Below are 23,048 nucleotides of genomic sequence, written 5' to 3'. Positions count from 1 at the left end.
GAGGGGTCTTGACTATCACAAGAAGAGGAGAGGGTTGGACATGCGGACGCCTCGCCTCATGGAGACGAGACTCTGAGAATCTGCCTGACCAGACCGTGGTACAAGGATGTGGTGATCCGCGTAGTCTTAACTTTGCCGTGGTTCTCATGTGCTAGCTAATATTGTGGTGCAGTCCAGTATGCGCACAGCTTCTTCTGGGCAATGATTGACAGACGATTTGACCGGTTGCTTTTCAGCCTTGCCTGGTTCCCAAATGCCAGTCACAGCCAGCGTCCCACTAGCTCATCAACGAGACAATTGGCATCCCGACCAACGAGGCAAACCCCTCCTTGAGTTCCATCCAGTGTTGAACTGAGGTGCTCCCTCATGGTTTGACCACTTCACCTTTCGTCTTCACTCGCACTTCTTCCTTTGTAACTGTGTGAAGTGTTTGGTCAGATCAGTGTTAAGTTTCTGCAAACCTCCCTCGAGCACATCTCGATCCCGTTTATTCTGTCCTTACACCACGTCTAACCCTCACTGTCGGCTTGTGAACCGGTCCTCGCGACCCCTCCCTCACAGCAACCCTATCGCAGAGCCCCTCCATCCCGTGGGAACCTCAACCAAGATGGGGAAGAAATCCAACAGATTCTTGAACTTCACCACACCTCCACCGCTGTCCAGGCACCCATGGATCTATGTGAATGATCCGACAACCAACACCCCCCATGCCACCAGTCTCCAGGACTTGATTGGTGACTGTATCGTCTCCCATCACACCCGGCACGACGGCGACCTCTCCTCGACGCAAGAATCGGAGACTGAGAAGATGGCCGTCTGTCTTGATATGCTCAAGGACGACACCTTCAGCGCCGGCCAGAATGTTTTTCTCATTACGGAGCATCTCGCCGACTCCAAGACTGCGGATAAGCTCGAGACTGCCAGGAAGTTCCGCGAGCAGGCTATCAAGGGTGGACGCAACTTTGCCAGCGTGAATCTTTATCTTCAGGACGGAACAAAGAAGAAGGAGAAGGCCAAATGGGGCCCGAATCATCTGGAGCTGGGTATCACAAATATGACCGTCAAGGAAGTCGCGCAAGAGATCTACCAATGGCTATGTATGGACCTCCCCGCCGCTCCCCTTGTAATCGATTTGTTTTTGGCATACTGCGCCTCGAACTTACATATATCCGCGTCGCTTTCAGTCACGGTCTTGTCCCCAGCCGAGCACGTCCACCTCATCCCACGCGCCAGATTGCTCGCCGTCGATAAGCGTAATTTCGCCGACTACGCATACTGCCCAATCGCCGACACCAAGAGCCGCCCGATGGATGCCAAGATCCAGTTCGTTGTTGTCATCATTACGAAGCCCGTCGTGGTTCCGAACACCCAACGCCTCCAATGGACCGTGGCCGACAAGTCTGGCATGGTAAGTTCAACGACGCTCCAGTCACCTGTACCAGCCGGGCGCTGACCATAGCTGCTGCACAGGGAAATTTCTACTTCCAATACCGCGGTGACACCTCGCAGTACACCTGGGATTGGGTTCTGGCCCTCAAACCAGGAGACGTCAAGGCCCTCCCGCGCATGCCGATGGTTCAAGTCAAGGAATCGCGTCACCTGCGGTTCGCTAAATTCCCGCTGCGTACCGCAGGTTCCGCCATGACGGGGATTGGTCTGGCGCTCAAGACCGTGGGTCACGGCGTCGCCAAGCTCGGCGACATCACGTCCATGGGTAAGTCGTCGGAATGGGTCCCTTCGGGTGACGTCGTCGTCGACGAGAAGGATGGCAAGGTCAAGAAGATCGATTGGGCGGCCAAATTTGCGCAGGAGAGCAAGGACCGCAAGGCAAAGTTTGAGGAGACGCAACGTGGACGCTGTGCCAAGTTGAAGGCCGCCGTGAAAAAGCATGGTCTGCCGAAAGAAAAGGATGGGGAGAGTATGGGAGACTCGAACACGTTGAGAGGCAGCGAGTATGAGAACGAAAAGGCCATTGTGTCAGAGAAGGAGTTCTGCTGAAGGCCTCCTCCAATAAGCAAAATCGGCCCATCCGTGTGGACGCTGCCAATGGGTGAGCACATGGGAGTGTCAGAGCAAGTCAGTGTTTCCAGGATGCTGAGGAGTTGTTTGCAGTGGAGGTTGGTTCGCCAGTCTGCTGATTCTGCTTGCTCCACGGTTTGTGCTGCATGACAAAACAAAGCACGAGGTCCAAATCTTACCTGGACTGCATACCCGGAGAGGAAGATCGAGCAGAGTCGTCCCGTCTGGGAAATCCGTCAGAATAATAATAAGTAATACGTTTCCGGCGAAAGGGGTTTCAAACCGGCCGGCCAGGCGTCATCTACATAATCATCAAGCTGAATACCGAGTAGTCCAAGGGTGGTGGTGGCTGATGGTAATTCAATTCCCTGCGGTACGCATTAAACGACAGTGCATTTCACTCGGGCAAGGAACCTACCACCCAAAAGCTCTTGTGAGTAAACATCTTGTTATCAAAAGGGAATTAGCTACCCAGGAGAGTATGGCGGGCGGATGGGCGGGCGATGCGAGATGCATTCCTGTAGGGACACAGCCACCACCCATTCTCGCCCCTCGCTTTGGCGTTCTCGTTACAGGTTCATTATGTTGGAATTCCTCACTGGCTAACGCCCCCAACCAAAGACTGGCTGACTACTTGGGTACCTACCTGGCTGGGCATCTGTCGCACGAGTACTTCCAAGTCATCGGGCAGCTGAGGTCGGTGGACCACCAAAGGCGGTTGGGTGGAGGACATCCACCCACGCGCGGGCGAGACAGAGATACAGAGAGAGTGGGAGCTAAGATGTCAGTTCCTTCGCCCCAGGCACTTGCAGCAAACTGACTGCGTGTCTCTTTAGGCTCGTGAGGCATGTGGCGCCTGTCTGTACCCGCACCGCATACCCAAAGACTCGGAAATCCATCCTCGACGGAGACAGTGAGCCATACGCAGCAAAAGACCATGTCAACATTGTTCCGGAAAATGTAATAGATACAAGTCACAAAGTACCTCTCCAGAACCACACAGAAGTACTGACTATAGCCTCCGAAGTCCCTCCTCCTCTTGCGGTGGCGTCCCCCCAAAGATCTTCTCAGACGCCGTGTCCTGTATCGTTAGCTCAAACACACCCCCTGATAAAAGTCCGTTCCGTCCACCGTCGTTCACTCGTTCGCTTCATTCATATCGTCCATCCCTCATTGTAACAATCATACATCAGAGACACCGGTGTCTCCTCTGACCAAACACCAACCTGGATGCCTTTCCACACATAGAATGTTAATGGATAACCAAACTCTCCTGGAGCCCACAGATGCCTGCCGGTTAGCATCTTGGCATGCATTGCATTGCTGAATATTGTATAGTTCTTGACTGGAACAAGCTTGCAGGGACTGATGCTCAATGGCCTGCATCAATGCAAAGACCACATAATGCCTTGTGCAGCCTTGCCTGAGGCTCAAAAACGCCTGCGGAATCAATGCCTTGCTGCAAACACCAAAAAAATCCTTCGTTCTGCCGAATCAATACCTGGGGGGGCTGTACCCGTACATCGGGGCGCGTGTGACAATATTAACTGGACCGACGCCGTAAGGGGTATAAGAGTGAGGTGAAGGTGATTTGATGCTCACAACGCGCGGCGGCGGAGACGATGGAGGGTAGGCGTAGGGTTCGGTTTTTGCTCCACGGTATCCATTGGATGCCCGAGAGCCATATGATCCACCATATCCCGAATCGTGGACATCATTGTACTCGTACGCCGTGTAAGTGGTGGGCGCAGGAGTATGCTTTCGAGCCGACGAGCGGGAGCTGCGAAGACTGTCAAAACTGTCTTGACTGTCCTGTCTCCGTCGACGGTAGACGCTTCTGCTGCGTATTTCGACAGGAAGACTTCTGCCCGATTCCTCGTGCCGATGACGTCTCTCATGGCTGTCCCCACGAGCGTAGTGAACATCATCATCCACCAAGTAGATCCGGGTATGCTGTCGACGAGAAGGATGATGGGTGGGGGAGCCGCGACCAGAAGGAGGACTATCCGGCAGAGACTCCCGGATGCTTTGCAGATCTAGGTTTCGCTCTGCGTGCTCCTGCAACCAGGCATCGTCCGCCTTTTGCCTGGAATGGCTGTTCCATTCCTTTTCTCGCGCTGATGGAGGCGCCCACGGACTGATTCCGTCGCCAACCTCATCGTTGCCCGGCAGCTCATCGATCGAAGCTTCGTCATCTTCCCTCGAGTGTCTTCGCCTGTTGATTTCTTGTCCATATCTGCCTTGACCGTCTCGCCCTCGTGTTACTGCGCTGCCCGCTTCTTTGCAGGCTCGGCAGTCACCACTCTTGGGGTAATGATATCTCTCGAGACCTAGACAATGGGAAGAGTGGCACTTGGCGGTGGTCTTGTATTCGCATCCGCAACCGTACGAGGTCTTCGTACGCACACACATTGCTTGGAGGTGAGTGGGAAGCGGATTTTGAGGCTCGAGATGTTCCTTTGAATGACCAAATGATATTTTCGTCCCTGTGTTGCGTGGCGTGGAGCAGGTCAAATCTTTATGCACCGATTGCCCAGTTCACAGAGGTGGTGCAAGCGTCTTGCTTCACAAAATCAGGCACAGAAGGAAGGGCTCAGGTACGAAGGAAGCGGTGAGGCGTCTGTGTCAACGTCTAGAACAAGTGTACACTCAATGTACACTGCGATTGCGGGACTCAAAAGAAGCACAGAGGTCACACAAAGCAAGTCTCAATAGATGCTAGGCGTGACGTCGAAATACTTTCGAGACCCCGTCGGTTTTGTTATTCTCGCTGTTGCACTTCATGGGTGACAGATTCTGTCTCACGTCGGAGAAAGGAAACGTGCATGAGACGAAAGAGGAAGAAATAGTTGTGACAAGAGTGATCAGAAATGGTTCCGAGAGCTTTGTAAAAAAAAAAAAGTTACTGCTGGTACTTGCGGTGTGAAGTAGTGGGAATGTGACAGGTAAAGAAAGAGGGCCTGTGGTGGGCAGAGTGGTGATATCCTCATGCCAGAATTGCGCGAAAAATGAGGGAGAGTCGAAGGCTGGAAGAGGCGGACTAGCTGGCCTTTCACAGGCAAGACTTCGGTCCAGCTGCATGATGCAGAATCCCTCTCCATCTCGCCTCAGATTCGAGCTGCAAAGGACGACGTATGCGAAGAAAACGCATGGCTCGAACAATGTTGTAGCTAGGAAGCCGGGCTCGAGCGGGCGGTCGAGGTGCATGCGACGGTGCTGAGTAGGAGTCCATCTTCGGCATTTTTGGATTGGTGCTTGGGCCAATGCAGGCACCTTGTGGAACGGGACTGCGGACCTCAACGCCCGAGGAAGCAGGGGAAACGAGCCAGTGTGAGAGATGGTCGGCTACAGGCCGTCGCTGACTGGCCGATGCGACGGTTCCTCGCCCTGTCACAGGTGGTTTCATCTCGGTGGCGCCCGCCCCAATTGCCTCAGTCGGCTGTCCTTGCGGTGCCAGTTCTAGCAAGTAGGTCAATCCGCCTTTTTTGCCTCGTTGATCCATTTTGCCAGCCTGCAGGTCTCATTGCTTTCTGGCCTGCGCCCCACCGCCAACTGTAGCTGACATTGGGCGGAGGTGCTGATCTTGGGGCTGCGAATTGGGAGAGCGTGCAGACGGGGAAGCCCAGTTGCGAGAGTCCTTTCACAGTAATCTGGCACCAGAGCTGCGCCGGCGCAGTCATCATTCGCAGTCTGTACCTCCACGTTGCACGGAGCCATTGGAGTGGGAAAAAATCGAGCAGAAATGCTGACCGTTGCCTTGACTTCTAGCCACTGATAGTTTGGGAATTTCCTCGCGCAGTCTGAATTGGTGATATTTCTGCCGCTCGTCAGGAGGAGATCGTTGGAAGAAGAGGATCTAGGCGTGGGGTGCTCATCGGCATCGACTTCTGACTGCAGATTCCGATGGACTGATGAAAGGACGCAGGTGGAGGTGAAGCGGCACGACCATTGGTTTCGAAGCCTTCGTCCGCTGCCCAGCACCTCCTCTTTCCTGATGTTTTTCTCCCTCATCGCGTGGTCCAGAAAGCGCCTTCCACCAGTCAGTTTATAGACGCCCTTCTCTTGAGCTCTGGGGCCCTGCGCCGGGGCCACTAGGCATGGCAGGAGACCTCAGCTGCGCACTCATTGCTCGACGACGGAGTAACAGCCCGCGGATGCATCGGCAAGGTTTGTCAGTGACCCGACTCTCTTCTGACCATCTAGCACTCATTGTGTGTTCGAAAATTTTGCTGGTTGGGTGGCATCGAGGAAATACCAGCCTAGCTGCAGAGGTCTGAGGGACTGCTAGGTCAGATGAGTGCCATGCGGTGCATTTCTATCGAACTCATGTTCGTGGGAGAGAAGGAAGTGAAACCCCTCAAGTTCATTGAGAAGACTTGTCGGTGAGGGTGTGTCGACCGTGCATGGAATGGCCGTGTCGCGTGCTCTGGACCTGGTGCGAGTTGACCGAGTTGGAAAGTCACAATGAATGGGGAAAAGCAAGCCTGGGCTTCTCTTTCGTTCTCGAATCGTCGATGGAGTGATGGATGTCACCCACAGATGTTTGACAACACTACCTTTGTCTTGTCTGCCCACTGTAACCCTCTGCGTTCTGTGTACTTGGGAGATGATCCGTCTTCTACCCTCTACGTTGCTACATTTGCCATCCGACCTCTGCCACCAACTTTGTTCGGGGATTCAGAGCAACCGACCCTGATACCAACAGAAGGTATGTGTGGCAGTCAAAGAAGCAGGCGGTCTGTTGAATCGGTGAGTAACTTGCTATCGCATCGTCCTTCGCCCCTGAGTTTTTGAGCGCTGGCCGCGACACTTAGCGAGGTCAACACCATCCCGGGGCCCGAACTATCGGTGTTCCTTGAAATCCTTCAGCCTCCTCAGTCTCGAAGACAACCCATGTTTAGGCCGTGGAGAAGAGAAAAAAAAAATACAAATGATTTCCGAGTATTTCCTCATATTCCACCAATGAGTCAATGACACAGAGCCATCCGGCACCCTTCCTAGCTCTTTTCTTTCCACCTATCCTTTGATCGGTAATGTCTGGGCACTGGCCATCGGCGGCGCCGTCGATTCAAGTTATGACGCGTGGGTCACCGTGCTTTCTGATGTTGGGCCTCTGACAGTACTCGTCGGCAAATGTAGAGAGATGTCAGGAACATCAGCGGATCCTCCAGCCTCGCACCCACGCCCCAAGCGGCCCATTACCACTATCACCAGTCTTTCTCGGACGTCTGGCTTTCGATGAACTTGTTTCTCCCTTTCATCGAAACAGGATCCCAGAGACTAAGTGCCTTGGAATTGTCTCATGTCAACTGTCGTGGCGTTCGTCCGGCATCGATGGATGGCTAGCTGATGCGAACGACTGTGTCCACATCTGCCTTCAAGACTTCGATCTGTGGGCGTGTCTTTGCTGCCGTCGGGAGGGCGTCCTTGTACGGCACCAGAAGGACGCCACGACTCATCTGGTTAATGGGTAGGATATTGCAGAATCTTGGTTGCAGGCTCCCGCCGCGTTTCAGATGATGTTGAAAATATCGCCTACCTAGAAAGAGTTGACGTCGCAAGCTGGAAACACAGGCAGACGAGTTATAAGCGAATCTCCCTGTCAGAAAGAAACCATGGTTACTGAGAAGCTTGTTGCCCCGAATATTGAGCAGTCTGTCTTCGTCGCTACTCAGGGGATTTCCACCACTCTAGTCAATCGATTCCGCACCGACCACGAAATGAGCCACTGTCGGCAGATGTTGAAAAGAGTTTGGTGATAACCGTCCATTTTGCAAGCCAGACGACGCCAGGTTTTCCGATTGCTATCGATTGTGGAAGGAAGGCTGGCATATCAGGCCGTTTGGCAGAAGTCTATCACCTAGCCGGTGTTCATCAAGACTCATCCAAAAGCGAGGCGTTTGGCTTGAGCCTTCTCTTGCTTCACACGGCTTATACCTGTCCTCTACAACCGAGATGTTAAGTTCAGAGCCGTGACGCTGACGCACATGGCCCCCTGAAAGGATGAATGGTCTGCCAGGAAGTGCTGGGCCTTTGCGCCGCTGTCAGTGATTAGTACCCAAGCCTGTTCTATCAGTCTATCAGTCTCTAAGTCTGTCCGCCTTGATGTCTCAGTCGTAGATCCAATAATTCACAGTACGTCACTCCTCATCAATAGCCTGTCTTGCTCTAAAATCCATCACTAATCCCCTGGGACTTTTCATGCGCCAGTCTCTCGTCATTGATGCGATGCCACCACCTGTGCGTTTCGTCCTCAATGTCTTCAAGTTTCTCATCCCAGGGCTTTGGACTCAGGATGAAGTGGACATTCTTCACCTGATCGTCGCGCCATATGGCATCATGGACTCCTTTCCACCGCAACGTCTTCAGAGCGTTGTAGACATACGGCAAACCAACCCAGCGACCATAGAACTGGTCGCCAAGTAAGCTCTGGTCGGCAAAGTCATAGCTCGAGGTCAAGTCGCCATTTTTCATCGCGTTGAGGATTTTGTCATAAATGCCTTGGCTAGGATTGCACACAACTAGGCCGCCATTGGGGGACCCTATCCCCGCAGTGGGAGGGGGCCCATGAATCTGAGCATCGTCTGGTGTATTGTGTTGGGATGTGAACCCGCAGTTCTCTGGGATCCAATGCTTGGGATAGTGCGGTTTGTTTAGAGGATTACATGCACAAGCATGGCTTGCGGCGTATACCCTTTTTCCCTCGCCATTCATCCCAGGCGGATCCAGCTCCAGCTCCATCAGTTCATCCATATTCTTCAGGACCAGCATGTCACTGTCCAGTTGTACCAACCGATCATACTCGGTGAGGCTGAACGGGGTCAATTTGCTCCAGCAGTCGTAGAAACGGGGATCGTTGGCGTACTCTTTGGGGACGGACGGCAGGAGGTAAGGGATGTGTTTAGCCGGTATACCTCTCTTCTTGAGAGCTTGCAGGCCTTCGGGAGGAAATGTGTCAGTGTAGAGTGCGACCAGAGGATACTGCGAACCAGCTTTCTTCAAGGAGTACTCGAGAGTGAGGAGGCCCGAGAGGTACTTGGTGTTGGTAATGAGCGTGGTCCACACTTTCGTGGGTGCGCTTTCAACTGGGGATTTCTCCATAACAGCTGTGCCACCGGGTTCGCGAGGTGGCCTGCTAGATATAGAGTCCGACATCTAGGGATATCCAGATGGTAGCAACTGAGCAAGGAGCCCAGTCATGGCGAAGGAGATCCAACATGGTGGCGATCCGCTGGCACTAGAACCGCGGGTCAAGTAGGGACAGCGACAGGCAAGCTTTTGATTAAGCCCACACCAAATTATTTTGTTCACTGCTGGCCATCGGGTGGTACAGATCCACAGCTTCGGCTGCGAGTCGGAGAGGCTAAATCATCCCCGATCATCATCATCATCATCATCTCTACTCTATCTCTCTGGCCTTAAAAAGAATGTGACCGAGAACTACTCCTCGACTGTTCTGCCTGTTTGTGGGATCCAGGTAAGCGGATAGACTTCAATAATGACTGCGACAGCGCCTGCGGCTCTCTGAAGTCGATATTCGACCGAGACCGCATATTTTCATCATCATGTCAGAAAGTTTCAGCACGTAAGTATAGATGAACAGCATCATCGCCTCGTCATCATTCTTTACGCATGCTCACCGCGAGTCAGGCCTCAAAATGATCACAAGAGCACCGTCACCGACGTTTTGCGCCAACCCGAGCAGGCCCACCACGAGGAGTCGCGAACAAAGTCGCTCGCAAAGAACTACAAAGGCTTCGTCGCAGGGGTCTTCTCGGGCATAGCGAAGCTCTCTGTCGGCCACCCTTTCGACACAGTCAAGGTTCGATTGCAGACTTCGCAGAAGTCACAATTTAAGGGGCCGCTAGACTGTCTGTTACAGACCCTAAGAAGAGAGGGAATTGCAGGAATCTACAAGGGCGCAACTCCGCCACTGCTAGGATGGATGGCCATGGACTCTGTCATGTTGGGGAGCTTGACAGTTTACCGCAGGCTGTTGTTTGAAAACATATTTGCCAATCCTGCTTTCCGGCCCGGGAAGAGCGCCTCAGAGCTCTCACACGAGAAGTTGCCTGCTTTTGGACACGGGATCGCAGGAACCATGGCGGGCGCTACCGTTTCTTTTATCGCTGCGCCTGTTGAACATGTCAAGGCAAGGCTACAGATTCAATACGCCGCGAAGAAGAAGGACAGGATGTACAGCGGTCCCATAGACTGCACGAGAAAGATTCTCCGTTCCCACGGTATTGCTGGCCTCTATCACGGCCTGTTCTCAACATTAATCTTCCGCTCATTCTTCTTCTTTTGGTGGGGCAGCTACGATATCCTGACGACTTGGTTCAAGAAACACACTACTCTGTCCACTCCCGCAGTCAACTTCTGGGCCGGCGGGATGTCGGCACAGGTGTTCTGGCTGACGTCCTACCCTTCAGACGTGGTCAAACAACGAATCATGACAGATCCTTTGGGAGGTGCTCTCAATGACGGCACTCCTCGCTTCAAACACTGGAAGGATGCCGCTGTTACTGTATATAGAGAATCCGGATGGAGGGGTTACTGGAGGGGCTTTGTACCTTGCTTTCTCCGGGCATTTCCCGCGAATGCGATGGCGTTGGTAGCTTTCGAAGGTGTGATGAGGGCACTGCCTGATTGAAGCGCTCCTCCTTTAACACCCAGGAGGTTCTGTATGATAAGTTCAAACCCCTTATTCAAGCTGTATCATTCACTCCCAATTCTATCAGTCCCAGAGGCGACATTCGCTGTTGTCATGTACCTTCTGATATAAATTGTGTAAGGCACATGCTCTCGCCATCATCTCCTTTGTCCTCGGAGCCTTGCGCTAAGAATTCTTGGCACGACCCGACCTGGTCAATATAAAATCCTTCACATTGTCACGAACTCTGTTCCATGAGATGTTTGCGCGGATGCTGTTGCCACCATGGCTCCTCTAGTCATTAACGAGCCTCCTCAAGCAGTTCTGCACACGTTGGTCAATGCAGACGGGTCAGCAACATACAGCGCCCCAGGCGAGGGCTACAAAATTATCGCCGGCGTCAATTACCCGGTTGAAGTACCATACCGATCTGATGAAATTCCAGAGTCAACCTTGGTTGAAGTCAATCTCAGACCACACAATGGTGTCGGGATGGTCAAAGAACGACATGTCGAAGAGCTCATCAAACGGACGCTCCAAGCAATTGTACTTGTCCAGGAGACTCCACGGACCATGCTGCAGGTCACCCTTCAAGTCCTGTCTGTCGAAGGTGACGAGAGCCTACCTGGTGGAGTCAGAGGGGCAGGGCAAGGTGAGACTTATCTCGACTTGCTTGCTTCGGCACTGAATGCTGCCATCCTTGGGTGTCTAGACGCAGCTGTGCAGATGGAAACATTGGTGGCTGCCACTCTCATTGGCATCAACCGGGACAGTGAACAAATGATCATCAACCCAGGAGTCTTGCAGCGCAAGAAATGCGCTAGCTTGCATGCGTTTGCCTATAAGAAAGACGGCACGATGCTGTTGATGGAGAGTGAAGGCAAGTTCAGCATTGAAGGTTGGCAACAAGCAGCACACACTGCTCGCTTAGCAGTACTCGGTCACTCCTTTGTCGCCAATTCCATCGCCAACACCAGTGAGAGACAAGCCAACAAACAGTCGAACGGCGATGTTACCATGAATGGAACAGACGGTGCAACTGGGAACAACTCGGTTATCTGTGTGCTGGATGTGATCAGGAACGCTCTGGAAGCTCGAGTGATTAAGGATGAAAGCTGGCGACAGGATCGATGATGTTACAAGTTTTGCCAGTGTGTGAAGGCTGAAACCGTCACAAAGTGGGCGGCTGACTGACACCAAACAGTGGTGAGGTGAAGGAAGTGGGGATGGGAAACAGACTTATCGGTGTGCAACGGCCTGTTTATGGCAGCCTTCTAGGCTTGAATATTGGTTGTTCAGGGGCCGATAGTTGATACTTGGGTGCCCACTTTGGAGGATCTAGGGAGCCTAGGGAGCTCTACGAGATACGGGGGCGGTCGTGTGGTTGATCAAAGCCCACAGCAGATCCCCACGTGCCTGTCTCAGCACCAAGACACGCCCGGCTGGATCACCCCCAGCCCCAAAGGGATATTTTCATCTGGCATGTGCGATTGCTACAAATACTCAAGCACGGCATTGACTGAGGTGCAACCAACTACCTAAGGTCGATCAAGGAATTTCTTTTGCTTTGGCCTCGCCTCACGATCTCCTTTGCCTTTACGACCTTGCAGCACATTTGCATAATCAGTTGACCCCGGCTGGCCCAGAGACTTTGGTTCAATTCATTCACGTCATCACCTGCAGCAAAACGACATTGGAGAGCACAAAAAGCATTCAATCACCAGCTTCATCCGCTAACTCCGAGTCTCCGGATTACTTATTTGGTGATATCGTGTGTTACCTGACTATCTCGTCGTACCTGCACCCGAGAGCAGCTTTCAGGCAAGTCTCCTAGGCGTTCCATGCACTTCGGCGCTCTGACTATTCCGAAGATTGGCCCGCTTACGAGCGTGTTCGGATTTGCCTCTCGGCATCACGTCCCCATCACCATCACCACCCCAACCCTACTCCGGAGGTGACACAACCTCCAGATCGTCCACTGCTGGCCAGATCCACTACTCCCGCCCGGCTCGGTTTGTGCCTTCGTTTGCCCTGCAGGTCGTCTTTTTTCCAACATGACCGCCTGCTCCACCTTATGCTCGCCCACTACCTCCGAGGCCACTAGTATCAGCAACTCTTCTCCGCCAACTCCTGTCCTTGATAATCTTGACTTCCTGCTCTCTTGTGGTATGGCCTCTTCCACACCCAAAAGGTCGGTTGGAGAGTCTATTCTCCGCCAGTATGCCGAACATTTAGATCCCATTGACGCCGACGGCCAAACACATGCCGTGCGCAGTTTGGTCCACGCAGAGCCCGATCCCGTGAACGAGAGACCCGTCAGCAGCGACAACGCGTCCTCCAACGATCCTTCGAAAACCTCGTACATCGCCCATCACCCTACAGTCCCCGTGCCAAAGCCTCTGCTGCTGCCGAAGTCGCTGCTCACCCACCGCAAAAACCCAAAGTCAATAGACATACCCAGACAAACAATCATGAAGGCTCTGGTCTCACGGCGGCCTAGTGCGGGGCCTAATACGGCACCGTTGGCCACGAACGCCGTCAAGACGGCCATCACCGAGGCAGAATTGGAGCAACAGAGAAGCTGCTCCGGGTCACCATCATTGTCAGCCACCCTGGCTAGCCTTCAAGCCAGCGCGCTGTCAAACAACTCGCCCACATCGACGAGTTTTCTTCGGTCGCCATGTTTCTTCCACCAGCGATTTGACGGGGTTGTGGACATCCAAAAGGTTCTGGAAGAGATCGCGGACGATGACTACTCGCATTCGCGACTGATGCAAACTGCCACAGGCGTAAGAGAGGTCTCCAAACAGTTGCAGCGCAAACCCCTGAAACGCGCTGTGCGCAATGTCATGATTGTGACAAAGGCTCGAGACAACAGCCTCGTCTACCTGACACGTGAGCTTGCTGAATGGCTGCTCTCCACGCCTCGGTATGGGAGCGAGCTGGGCGTGAACGTCTATGTGGATGCCAAGCTCCGACATTCGAAACGATTTGACGCCGCTGGTTTGCTGGCGAAGGAACCTCGGTTCAGCAAGATGTTGAAGTATTGGACTCCGGATTTGTGCTGGTCATCACCGGAAAAGTTCGACCTGGTCCTCACCATGGGAGGTGACGGAACTGTATTGTTCACCTCATGGCTATTCCAGCGGGTAGTCCCTCCTGTGCTCTCCTTTTCACTGGGAAGCTTGGGGTTCTTGACAAATTTTGAGTTCGACAAATACAAAGAGCACCTTGATCGGGTTATGGGCGACGCCGGAATGCGAGTCAACCTCCGTATGCGATTTACCTGCACTGTCTGGAGAGCCGATCGGTCTCCCGGCGCTGTGAAGGGCGCTGTCGAAGAAGGCGAGCAGTTTGAAGTTTTGAACGAGCTTGTGATTGATCGCGGGCCTTCTGCTTATGTGTCCAATCTAGAGCTCTACGGTGACGACGAGCTTCTGACAATTGTGCAAGCAGATGGTTGTATCTTCTCCACGCCGACGGGTTCCACAGCTTACTCCTTGTCTGCTGGAGGGTCTCTGATTCATCCATCCATTCCTGCCATCTTGTTGACACCTATATGTCCGCACACCCTTTCGTTCCGGCCGATGGTGCTGTCGGACACTCTTGCGCTGCGAATTGCTGTACCTCACAAATCCCGGTCGTCGGCTTATTGCTCTTTTGACGGGAAGGGACGAATTGAGTTGAAACAAGGGGATTATGTGACCCTGGAAGCGTCGCAGTATCCGTTCCCAACTGTCATGACCGGCACGAATGAATGGGTGGAAAGTGTACAAAGGGCTTTGAGATGGAATGTCAGAGGCGCAGTTCAGAAAGGCTGGGACGATGGAGACCATGAAGACAGCGACCATGCTGAGGAGAAATGGGACATAGACATTGACTCGAGCCCCCTTGGAGGGACAGACAGCGGTATTGGGCCCAGCGAGGATGGCGACCACGCTGCAAGCCCGATGAGGCGGCAGCTGAGCATGTTGAATATGTGAGGAGGGTTTGTTCAAAGATGATACTCCATACCCAGGGAATGGGTTCTGTCACAACGACGTGAAGATTTGTCACGACGGGGATTTTTCAATAAGACGATGACGCTGCACCGGGCTTGATCCGGTAAGATCGATACGCTTTTGCTTCAGCCTTGTCCATACAACATGCTTCCAATACGCTCCATACCTTCTACAGCGACCAGACAAGACCATATTCCACCCAATGCCTCACAATCTCAGCTGTCTCGCCTTGGCAGCTCTCACTAATGTCTGCACAGTTAGTCGCCTAGCGTCTTTTTTGGTGCTATAGAGGGTGCGACAGAAAGATGGTTGAAAAAAAACAACAACAAAACCTGTCGACACTTTCTCCCTCTCACTTCCCCTCGTTCTTTCTTTCACCATCGTCATTTCAACTCGTCGCGCTTCATCAAGTTCGTCGATGCAGCACTTCTAAACTTACAATACCGTCGCTCGACCAACTCAAACAGACCCTAACAGTACCCCAACAACTTCTCCGATTACGTCGTCGTCAGCGCCGGTCAAAATGACTTCTTCAGACAAATCCGCAGGTAAGTTCACACTCACACGATCTTCTCGTCAACTTCTATCTTGCAATGTTGCCTTACAATAAATATATATAGGCTCAACACCTAATTCTCCTCCATCTTCCTCTGAACGGCGACATCGTCGTCAGAGCGTTGGATTTCTCTTACCTGGTGACGCTGGCCTGAGCTCTGGTTTGTCCAGCTCATCTTCTGGTGCAGAAGTTGATGTTCTTGCAACTGAACCTGTCAACACCACCACACCTACTCCAACATCTCTCACCGAAACGTCACCTGGTCTTCGTCGAGTTCATGGAACCACAAACTTGAATTCACTAGTCAACTATCCACAGACCACAGACTCTCCTGAGAGTGAACCCAACCTTGCAACCACAACATCAGAGGACGACTCGCTTGAATCTGATCACCAAGTCACTGATCCAGTCAACAACCAGGCTGCTACTGCAGCAACAATCTGGACTGATGAACCTGGGTGGAGTTTTGCCCACATTCACGGTGTGACAGCAAACTCAGCACAAGATCAGCCAAATCCTCTAGCAATCCCAGCAAATACGCCAGTCACTGGCACCGTACTTGTCTGGTCTGATGAGCTAGGTTGGGGTTTTGGAAACATTGCAGGTCTGGCAGAAAATCTTAGACGCGGCCTTCCAAATTCGCTCACATTTCGACCTGCGCCAAATTCATCCACCACCCAGACTCTTCCAACACCACTGTCACAAGTTGACCAGGACTCATCCATTGCGCGAGATCTTCCATCATCTTCATCATCATCGTCATCGTCATCATCACAGGCCCAAGTTGGTCTGAACTCATCCTCTGCACAAGATCTTACAACTCCACAGTCACAAGTTGATCAGGACTCTACCACCACCACCCATACTCTTCCAACGTCACAGACTCAAGTTCATCAGGGCACACACATTACTCAAGATCTCCCAGCGTCACAGTCTCAAGTTGACCAAGACTCAGCCACCACTCAGACTCTACAAACGTCACAGTCTCAAGCTCATCTGAGCTCATCCTCTACTCAAGATCTCTCAAACTCGTCCGGTGCAGAAGAGGCCGACAACGACGACGACGACTACGCCTCAGAGGAGGCTGAAGAGGACGGGGAATGGCAGGCCCCTGAAGACATGTGGTCTTCAGATGGCGAAGAAGAAGAGGAGGAGGAGGAGGAGGAGGTGCGCGTCAACCTGGACGAGGTTGACGCCCCGGTTGCGGAACAACTCCGCGCCGGGCTCGCTCACTTAAGCGAGGCCCGTGTCCAGATCGACGTCCTCGACGGCGATCTCCCAGTTGGTGCCGTCAGGGGCAACCCAGCGGCCGTCCGCGCCCGCGCGGGTCTCCTCTCTGCTGAGGGCGAGATCCTGGGTGCGGTCGGTCAGCTGTGGACGACCCTGGCAGAGGCGCGGGAGGTCGCCGTCGACGCTGAGGAGGGGTTTCGACAGCTCCAAGACGAGGTCCGCCGCCTCACAGCTGAGTACCTCGCTGCTCAGATCGATGCCGCTCTTGCAAGGGAGCGTGCGGACTCTAGCGAGGCTCTCCTTGAGAGAGCTGAGTTAGAGATCGCCGCTCTTCGCGAGCAGCTTCGAGACGAGCAGCATTGAGACAGTTGTGTGTGCGGTGGCCTCGCTCTTGTGAGTGTGTCTCGGTGGGTGTCCTGGTGGTGGGGGAAGGGGGGGACGAGGGAGGGAAGGGGAGGAACGGAGGCATGGGGGAGCAGGGGGTGGTGGCGGTGGTGTTTGCTGGGGTTTGCCGGTGCCCCTCGGGGCTTAAGAAACGAGAACAAGTGTTGTTTGTTTTTCTTTTTTGAGCACTCCTGTGCTCATGTGCCCTTCGGGGCTGACCAAATCCCAAAAAAATGTCGAGTACAAAAATCTCTCCGTTTCATCTTCTGAGTGATCGTCTTCGTCAGTTGTTGGATTCATTATCCGCCAGGTATCTAAACCCTCAGGACCGATTGAAGTGCCCCGGAGCGATCCGCCACTAACTGGCAGGATATAGAACGTCACTGAAAACCAATTCTACATCGTCACAGTGCATCGATGGCTGTTACGGAGTGACCGGAGCTCCTCCAGCGCCACCGTCTCGGATACATCATGAGCAAGGAAGGGGAAATCACGAAATAAAGAAGGATGGGATCCTGGATGAAGCGCCCTACGGCTACATCGGAGGGTTGGCAAGACTGAGGCAGCATTATGGAGGACGTGTGATGGTGTCAATGCGAGAAGAGAGAGAACCGAAGGCGTGACTCCATATGCCATCTCAGCAAAAGCAGACCGAGAGTCCTCGGCATCATGAGCAAAATTAGGGAGTCTAACTACCCAAATTCGAAGCATGCAGGGGCATGTAGTCTGACAGTCTATACCTTGTATACCATGCAGGATTATCAGGGAATATTATACGAGTGGTGCCGGCAAAGCATGGCTAGTGATGCGCGGACCAGGTGATTGGTTGCTCGGCGAGGCTGCCAAGGGAACTTATCACTTAGAATTTCATCTCCTCCCGCCACCTGAGGGAATGAACGAACCAAGAACACTACAATAACATCACTTGAACATCAGCCAAATTTGTATCATAGCACGTATCAAAATGGCCGAGGGTATCGACAGAAATGCAGACGGTGAGTGCGACGTCTCTTGTCGAACAGTGCGATTAGGCTGGCGACTGACATGGGAAAACCAGAGCGCATGGAGTTCTCAACTTCGAAAGAAGTGACAGTCGCCCCAACCTTTGAGGACATGCACCTCAAGGAAAACCTCCTCCGTGGAATTTATGCGTACGGCTATGAATCGCCCTCAGCAGTTCAATCTCGAGCGATCGTGCAGATCTGCAAAGGAAGAGACACCATTGCGCAGGCGCAGTCAGGCACAGGCAAAACCGCGACCTTTGCCATCAGCATTCTTCAAATCATCGAGACCTCCGTCCGTGAGACACAAGGTATGAATGGGAACCCGGGCATACACGACGTGGCTAACAAAATCTCAGCTCTAGTCTTGTCCCCGACCCGCGAACTGGCGACCCAGATCCAAAGCGTCATTATGGCCCTCGGAGACTACATGAATGTACAATGTCACGCCTGTATCGGAGGCACAAACGTGGGCGAAGACATTAGAAAACTGGATTATGGACAACATGTGGTATCGGGTACGCCTGGGCGAGTGGCAGACATGATTCGACGAAGGAATCTCCGTACGCGACACATCAAGATGCTGGTCCTGGATGAAGCAGATGAACTGCTCAATCGCGGTTTCAGAGAACAGATCTACGACGTCTACCGATATCTTCCTCCTGCCACGCAAGTTGTGGTCGTCTCTGCGACCCTTCCCTACGATGTTTTGGACATGACAACGAAATTCATGACCGATCCCGTCCGCATCCTGGTTAAACGTGATGAGCTTACGCTCGAAGGCCTCAAGCAATATTTCATTGCTGTGGAGAAAGAGGAATGGAAATTTGACACACTGTGCGACCTCTACGACACGCTTACCATCACACAGGCAGTGATTTTCTGCAACACTCGCCGCAAGGTCGACTGGCTTACCGACAAGATGCGCGAGGCAAACTTCACCGTCAGCAGCATGCACGGCGAGATGCCACAAAAGGAACGTGACAGCATCATGTCCGACTTTAGACAGGGCAACAGTCGAGTCCTCATCAGTACCGACGTCTGGGCTCGTGGGATCGACGTCCAGCAAGTCAGTCTTGTCATCAACTACGACCTGCCCAGCAATCGTGAGAATTACATCCACAGAATCGGGCGTAGCGGGAGATTCGGTCGCAAGGGCGTGGCGATCAACTTCGTCACTAGTGAAGACGTCCGCATTCTGCGGGATATCGAGCTTTACTATTCCACGCAGATTGATGAGATGCCCATGAACGTTGCCGATTTGTTGACTTAAGGAGCGCTTATTACTTGAGCTAGCTTGTCACGGATCCAAGAACCATCAAAACTGGATTGGCCCTGTGGAGGCGTGCGTCTCTTATCAGCTGAATCTCACGTTGCGACGACACGGTTCTCACTGCAACACCTAATCCCACATTCTCGGAAATCCAACCAACCCATAGGCTTTCTAGCTCGTCATATTCCAGCAAAATCTTTTCGGTTTGGAAGTGGTCTCACCAATTTGCGGGAATTGTACTATCGAGGAGACACTCCCTTGGAGTTGGAATACAGTTCAACATACGAGAGCAGTGTTGTCAAGGCCTTAGAGCCAAAGTCCGGTCAACCGAGCTGCGATTGGAGCTTCTACAGAAGCGAACAGTCGAGAGGCGATGTGGCCACTTTTCAGGTTCTTCTACTTCCGGTATCAGGTACATCGAGGATGGAAATGGGCTGAAGCCAAAAAGGTATGATGTTCCCTCCCCTGTTGTTTGCGGAATATCGGCTAAGACCATTGCAGAATGTTTAATATCTTTACCAACGAAACCACCCTGTAACATCTCAGTCGGTCGTCATGTCTATTATCGAATGCGTTGAGACCTTGCAGGTACTTCCCATTCCTTTTTTTCACTAACCTTCGTTTTCGAACGCTGAAAACACATCCCGTTTGGCCTCTTGATACTCCCTCAGGATAGTCTCCCGTCTTGCCTCAGATCTCACCTTAACCTCCAGAGTGTAGGGCTTTGCACACACCAAGAAACCCTCACTATATCCCGTAGTCGGATCGGTGTCCGGCATGATCGGTTTTCCATCGTTGTCTTTTCCAGGCGCAAATTCAAAAGCCCACAGCAGCTTTGCAATGGCAAGGAACAAATTCCTCTCCGCGAGATGAATGCCGGGACAAAGTCGTCTGCCGGAGCCATAGCCATAATGGTCCCTGTCGTCAGGGTTGGAGGCTTGGGCGAGTTCCGAAGCAAGTGCCGTGACGCCCTTGTAATGATCTGGATCGAATTTGTCCGGGTTTGAGAATCTCTTCTCGTCGTGGTGCATACCCCATGCATTGATGAAGATCACAGAGCCCTTTGGGATTTTGTACCCATCGACCCAGTCGTCTAAAGCACCGAATGGGTTAGTCATTGATGATCTTCCCTGTTCACAGCGAACCTCATACCTTCGTCCACAGCATGTGGAAATGCCAACGGAACCACCGGCCTGGACTTGTCGTTAGCACCAACCAGCTATGTCAGGGTAAGGAACCTTGAACGCCACAATCCAGGCGCTTGCGAGGCAATCTCACCTCCATCTCATCGCTTCTTTCACGGTTGCAGCTACATACGGTAGCTCTGCATAGTCAGCCCACACAGGAGATCGATCTTCGCCCATGACACTGTCAATTTCATGCTGCGCTTTCCTCATGACCTCAGGCCACTTGGTGAAGGCCTGTATGGCCGCGATGACGATGCTTGAAGAGGTATCACTTGCGCCCTCCATCATTGTGCCGCCCAGGAAATAGAGCTGATGTCGGTTCAGTTCAAGCTTTTCTTTCTGGTCAAGGACTCTGTCCATGAATGAATACTTGCTGCCCACAGCTTCTCTGCGCTTTTCGAGCCCGGTCAACATATCATTATACAGATTGTTCATTGCCTTTCCAACGTCTTTGGCTCGCGAGCGCCAGTTCCCAAAAAGCTGTTCGGGGACGTAGTGTAGAAAAGGGAAGATATCGACGGGAGGGGTGTTGCCCGGTTCCATGACCACGGACCAATTCTCCATGAGTTCGTAGAGGCGTTTCATGTGTGGAGTGTCCACTGTGGGAGATCTCACGCCCCAGATGGTGGCGCATGCGATGCTGTTGGTATACCGCTTCGGATGGTCCATGTGCTGATCCGGTCGCTCGAGGAAATCTTTCAACAACTGACTTGCTTCGGCTTGCTGCAAGGGTAAATGGTCCCTCATCACGATAGACTCCATGAAGTGCTGATGGATCGCTTTTCTGTATTTTTGCCATGTTTTGCCGTAGTGTGCAATCAGGACATGGTCGCCGCCTGTAATGAGATTGTGCGAAACATAGCTGTGGGGCCGGTCGCTGTAGATGTTGGATTTCTTGTCAATCAGCTGCTTCACCAGGTGGCGAGAAGTGAGGACAATGGCGGTTCCAGGGCCGAGCTTGAGGGAGAAGATGCCGCCATATTTCTGTGCAAGTTTGTCAGTATTTTAGTCTCCAGTAGGGCACATCTGAGAGCGGTGAGCGTGTACATACCTTGGACCATTCAGTGAACGTCAGGTAAGAACCCTTGGTAGGGATCTGATGAATGTTTCCAATGATCGGGGCAGTGGGCGGACCTATTCCATGATGGCACATTGATGAGTACACACCACCCGCAGCAACTCGGCGTCACGATGCATATCCACATACCAGGTGGCAGACCCTTTTCGCGGCGTCCGATGAAGAGAAATGCGTAGAGTAGCAGGGCAACGAGCAGGCCGCCAAGCGCTGGCAGGATGGTTCCCAGTGCCATGGATTGTATGAGCGCGAGAAGAGGACGGGGCTTGGAGGTAGAGCAGAATATCAGTTCAAGGTCTTTGAGGACGATTGCCTTCTCGGTCAGAAGAGCAAGATGGCTGTTGCCTCGATGCACGGATGATCTTGGAAAGAGCAGTTGGGAGAGAAAAAGATGAGAGGCGAGACCGACTTGATATATATGGGCAAGCAGGCAGATCTGATGACTGACTCCAGTGAAACATGAGGCGCTTTTGGTGTTGTCGATAGCCAAGGCTGGGGTAAGTCCACTTGTTACCAACTTCGCCAACTCCCCCACAATCTCATCTCAACCACTTCCCCCAATGATATCAGGTCCCACGATCAAGGTTCATGCCTAGACCCTCGCTCTGGGCGGCTATACCCCAAGGCCGCCCTATCCATTCTGTCTTAGCTCTATAATTCACGTCGGATTTACCCCCCACACGGATACTGACCATGAACATGTAGCGGGGTAGGTGCATAAGCCTCTTCCTCTAGCCCTTAAAAGTCCAAGAATGCACTGAACTATCCAGGTGGGAAGCAAGAGACCTGAGTTACTTGGATTCATTGCCTATCACGCTGTTCAGCAGCGCAAGGCTGAGAGCCAGCCTGGTGATGCGGAGAATCATCTCCGAGATGCTGACAGACCTCGGCTGGGAATCCCCTCATTCAGCTTCTCATAAGAAGTTTAAAGAGATTTCCTCTGCTCTCGATCCTTTGTATCGTTCAAAGGCAGAAAAGGGAACTGCCAGATTCTCACCTCCAACCCTCTCGTGAAAACACCAAGTCCGAACTGTTCCATCCCAGCCACAATGGCCCAGCTCCAAGGAAAAGTCATCGCAATTACCGGTGCAGCATCGGGTATCGGGGCAGCCACGGCCCTCGAATGTGCCGCGAGAGGCGCTGCTGGACTGTCGCTATGTGATGTCAACGAGGATGCCTTGAAAAAGGTGGTGGACCAGATACAGGCCAAAGGGGTCAAGGTAACAGGAAAACGAGTCGACGTCTCCAGTTCGGAACAGGTTGATGCATGGATTGCCGAAACAGTCAAGGAGTTTGGCCGTCTGGATGGCGCCGCCAACATCGCGGGCGTCGAGACAAAGCCGGGCGGCAAGGTCTTTTCCAACATTGTCGATATCAGCAACGACCACTGGGACTTTATCATGAAGATCAACCTCACGGGTCTCTTTTACTGCCTTCGCGCGGAACTCCGTGCTATGGACCGGGGTGCCTCGATCCTCAACGTTGCGAGTATGGCTGGCGTCATCGGTCGTCCTGGCATTGCCGCCTACTCGACCAGCAAGCACGGTGTCGTTGGTTTGACGAGAACTGCAGCCAAGGAAGTCGGCGAGCGCGGCATTCGAGTCAACGCTCTTGCTCCGTAAGTAACGTTATGTGGCCCTCGTAGACTTCTGTCATGTCCGACTTCCCA

General features: G+C 52.8%; 10 protein-coding genes across 10 annotated transcripts; 7 read left to right on the top strand and 3 right to left on the bottom strand.

Moving 5' to 3' along the window:
• Positions 1-607: 607 nt before the first annotated feature.
• On the top strand, positions 608-1,998 carry AYO20_08693 (hypothetical protein; the record flags this gene model as incomplete). The annotated part of the gene is made up of 2 exons (XM_022646969.1): positions 608-1,408; positions 1,471-1,998. The coding sequence occupies 2 exons, from the start codon at positions 608-610 to the stop codon at positions 1,996-1,998; spliced, it is 1,329 nt and encodes a 442-aa protein (XP_022497085.1).
• A 1,515-nt stretch (positions 1,999-3,513) lies between these two features.
• Positions 3,514-4,431, bottom strand: AYO20_08692 (hypothetical protein; the record flags this gene model as incomplete). The annotated part of the gene is made up of 1 exon (XM_022646968.1): positions 3,514-4,431. One exon carries the CDS (start codon positions 4,429-4,431, stop codon positions 3,514-3,516), a length of 918 nt encoding a protein of 305 aa, XP_022497084.1.
• Positions 4,432-8,187: 3,756 nt separating this feature from the next.
• Positions 8,188-9,174, bottom strand: AYO20_08691 (hypothetical protein; the record flags this gene model as incomplete). The annotated part of the gene is made up of 1 exon (XM_022646967.1): positions 8,188-9,174. One exon carries the CDS (start codon positions 9,172-9,174, stop codon positions 8,188-8,190), a length of 987 nt encoding a protein of 328 aa, XP_022497083.1.
• Positions 9,175-9,584: 410 nt separating this feature from the next.
• On the top strand, positions 9,585-10,672 carry AYO20_08690 (hypothetical protein; the record flags this gene model as incomplete). The annotated part of the gene is made up of 3 exons (XM_022646966.1): positions 9,585-9,604; positions 9,670-9,841; positions 9,902-10,672. 3 exons carry the CDS (start codon positions 9,585-9,587, stop codon positions 10,670-10,672), a joined length of 963 nt encoding a protein of 320 aa, XP_022497082.1.
• A 285-nt stretch (positions 10,673-10,957) lies between these two features.
• Positions 10,958-11,806, top strand: AYO20_08689 (hypothetical protein; the record flags this gene model as incomplete). Its single annotated transcript, XM_022646965.1, has 1 exon — positions 10,958-11,806. The coding sequence occupies one exon, from the start codon at positions 10,958-10,960 to the stop codon at positions 11,804-11,806; it is 849 nt and encodes a 282-aa protein (XP_022497081.1).
• Positions 11,807-12,726: 920 nt separating this feature from the next.
• On the top strand, positions 12,727-14,655 carry AYO20_08688 (hypothetical protein; the record flags this gene model as incomplete). Its single annotated transcript, XM_022646964.1, has 1 exon — positions 12,727-14,655. The coding sequence occupies one exon, from the start codon at positions 12,727-12,729 to the stop codon at positions 14,653-14,655; it is 1,929 nt and encodes a 642-aa protein (XP_022497080.1).
• Positions 14,656-15,196: 541 nt separating this feature from the next.
• On the top strand, positions 15,197-16,822 carry AYO20_08687 (hypothetical protein; the record flags this gene model as incomplete). Its single annotated transcript, XM_022646963.1, has 2 exons — positions 15,197-15,221; positions 15,294-16,822. The coding sequence occupies 2 exons, from the start codon at positions 15,197-15,199 to the stop codon at positions 16,820-16,822; spliced, it is 1,554 nt and encodes a 517-aa protein (XP_022497079.1).
• A 985-nt stretch (positions 16,823-17,807) lies between these two features.
• On the top strand, positions 17,808-19,117 carry AYO20_08686 (ATP-dependent RNA helicase fal1; the record flags this gene model as incomplete). The annotated part of the gene is made up of 2 exons (XM_022646962.1): positions 17,808-17,838; positions 17,901-19,117. The coding sequence occupies 2 exons, from the start codon at positions 17,808-17,810 to the stop codon at positions 19,115-19,117; spliced, it is 1,248 nt and encodes a 415-aa protein (XP_022497078.1).
• A 611-nt stretch (positions 19,118-19,728) lies between these two features.
• AYO20_08685 (hypothetical protein) lies at positions 19,729-21,614 on the bottom strand (the record flags this gene model as incomplete). The annotated part of the gene is made up of 5 exons (XM_022646961.1): positions 19,729-20,210; positions 20,270-20,310; positions 20,435-21,288; positions 21,356-21,438; positions 21,512-21,614. The coding sequence occupies 5 exons, from the start codon at positions 21,612-21,614 to the stop codon at positions 19,729-19,731; spliced, it is 1,563 nt and encodes a 520-aa protein (XP_022497077.1).
• Positions 21,615-22,428: 814 nt separating this feature from the next.
• Positions 22,429-23,001, top strand: AYO20_08684 (hypothetical protein; the record flags this gene model as incomplete). The annotated part of the gene is made up of 1 exon (XM_022646960.1): positions 22,429-23,001. One exon carries the CDS (start codon positions 22,429-22,431, stop codon positions 22,999-23,001), a length of 573 nt encoding a protein of 190 aa, XP_022497076.1.
• Between the last annotated feature and the right edge of the window lie 47 nt (positions 23,002-23,048).

This window comes from Fonsecaea nubica, assembly GCF_001646965.1.
Source record: "Fonsecaea nubica strain CBS 269.64 chromosome Unknown Scaff71, whole genome shotgun sequence".
In the NCBI taxonomy this organism is placed as follows: Eukaryota; Fungi; Ascomycota; class Eurotiomycetes; order Chaetothyriales; family Herpotrichiellaceae; genus Fonsecaea; species Fonsecaea nubica.
The sequence above is the reverse complement of the archived record's forward strand: the minus strand, read 5'-3'. Positions and strand labels throughout refer to the sequence as shown.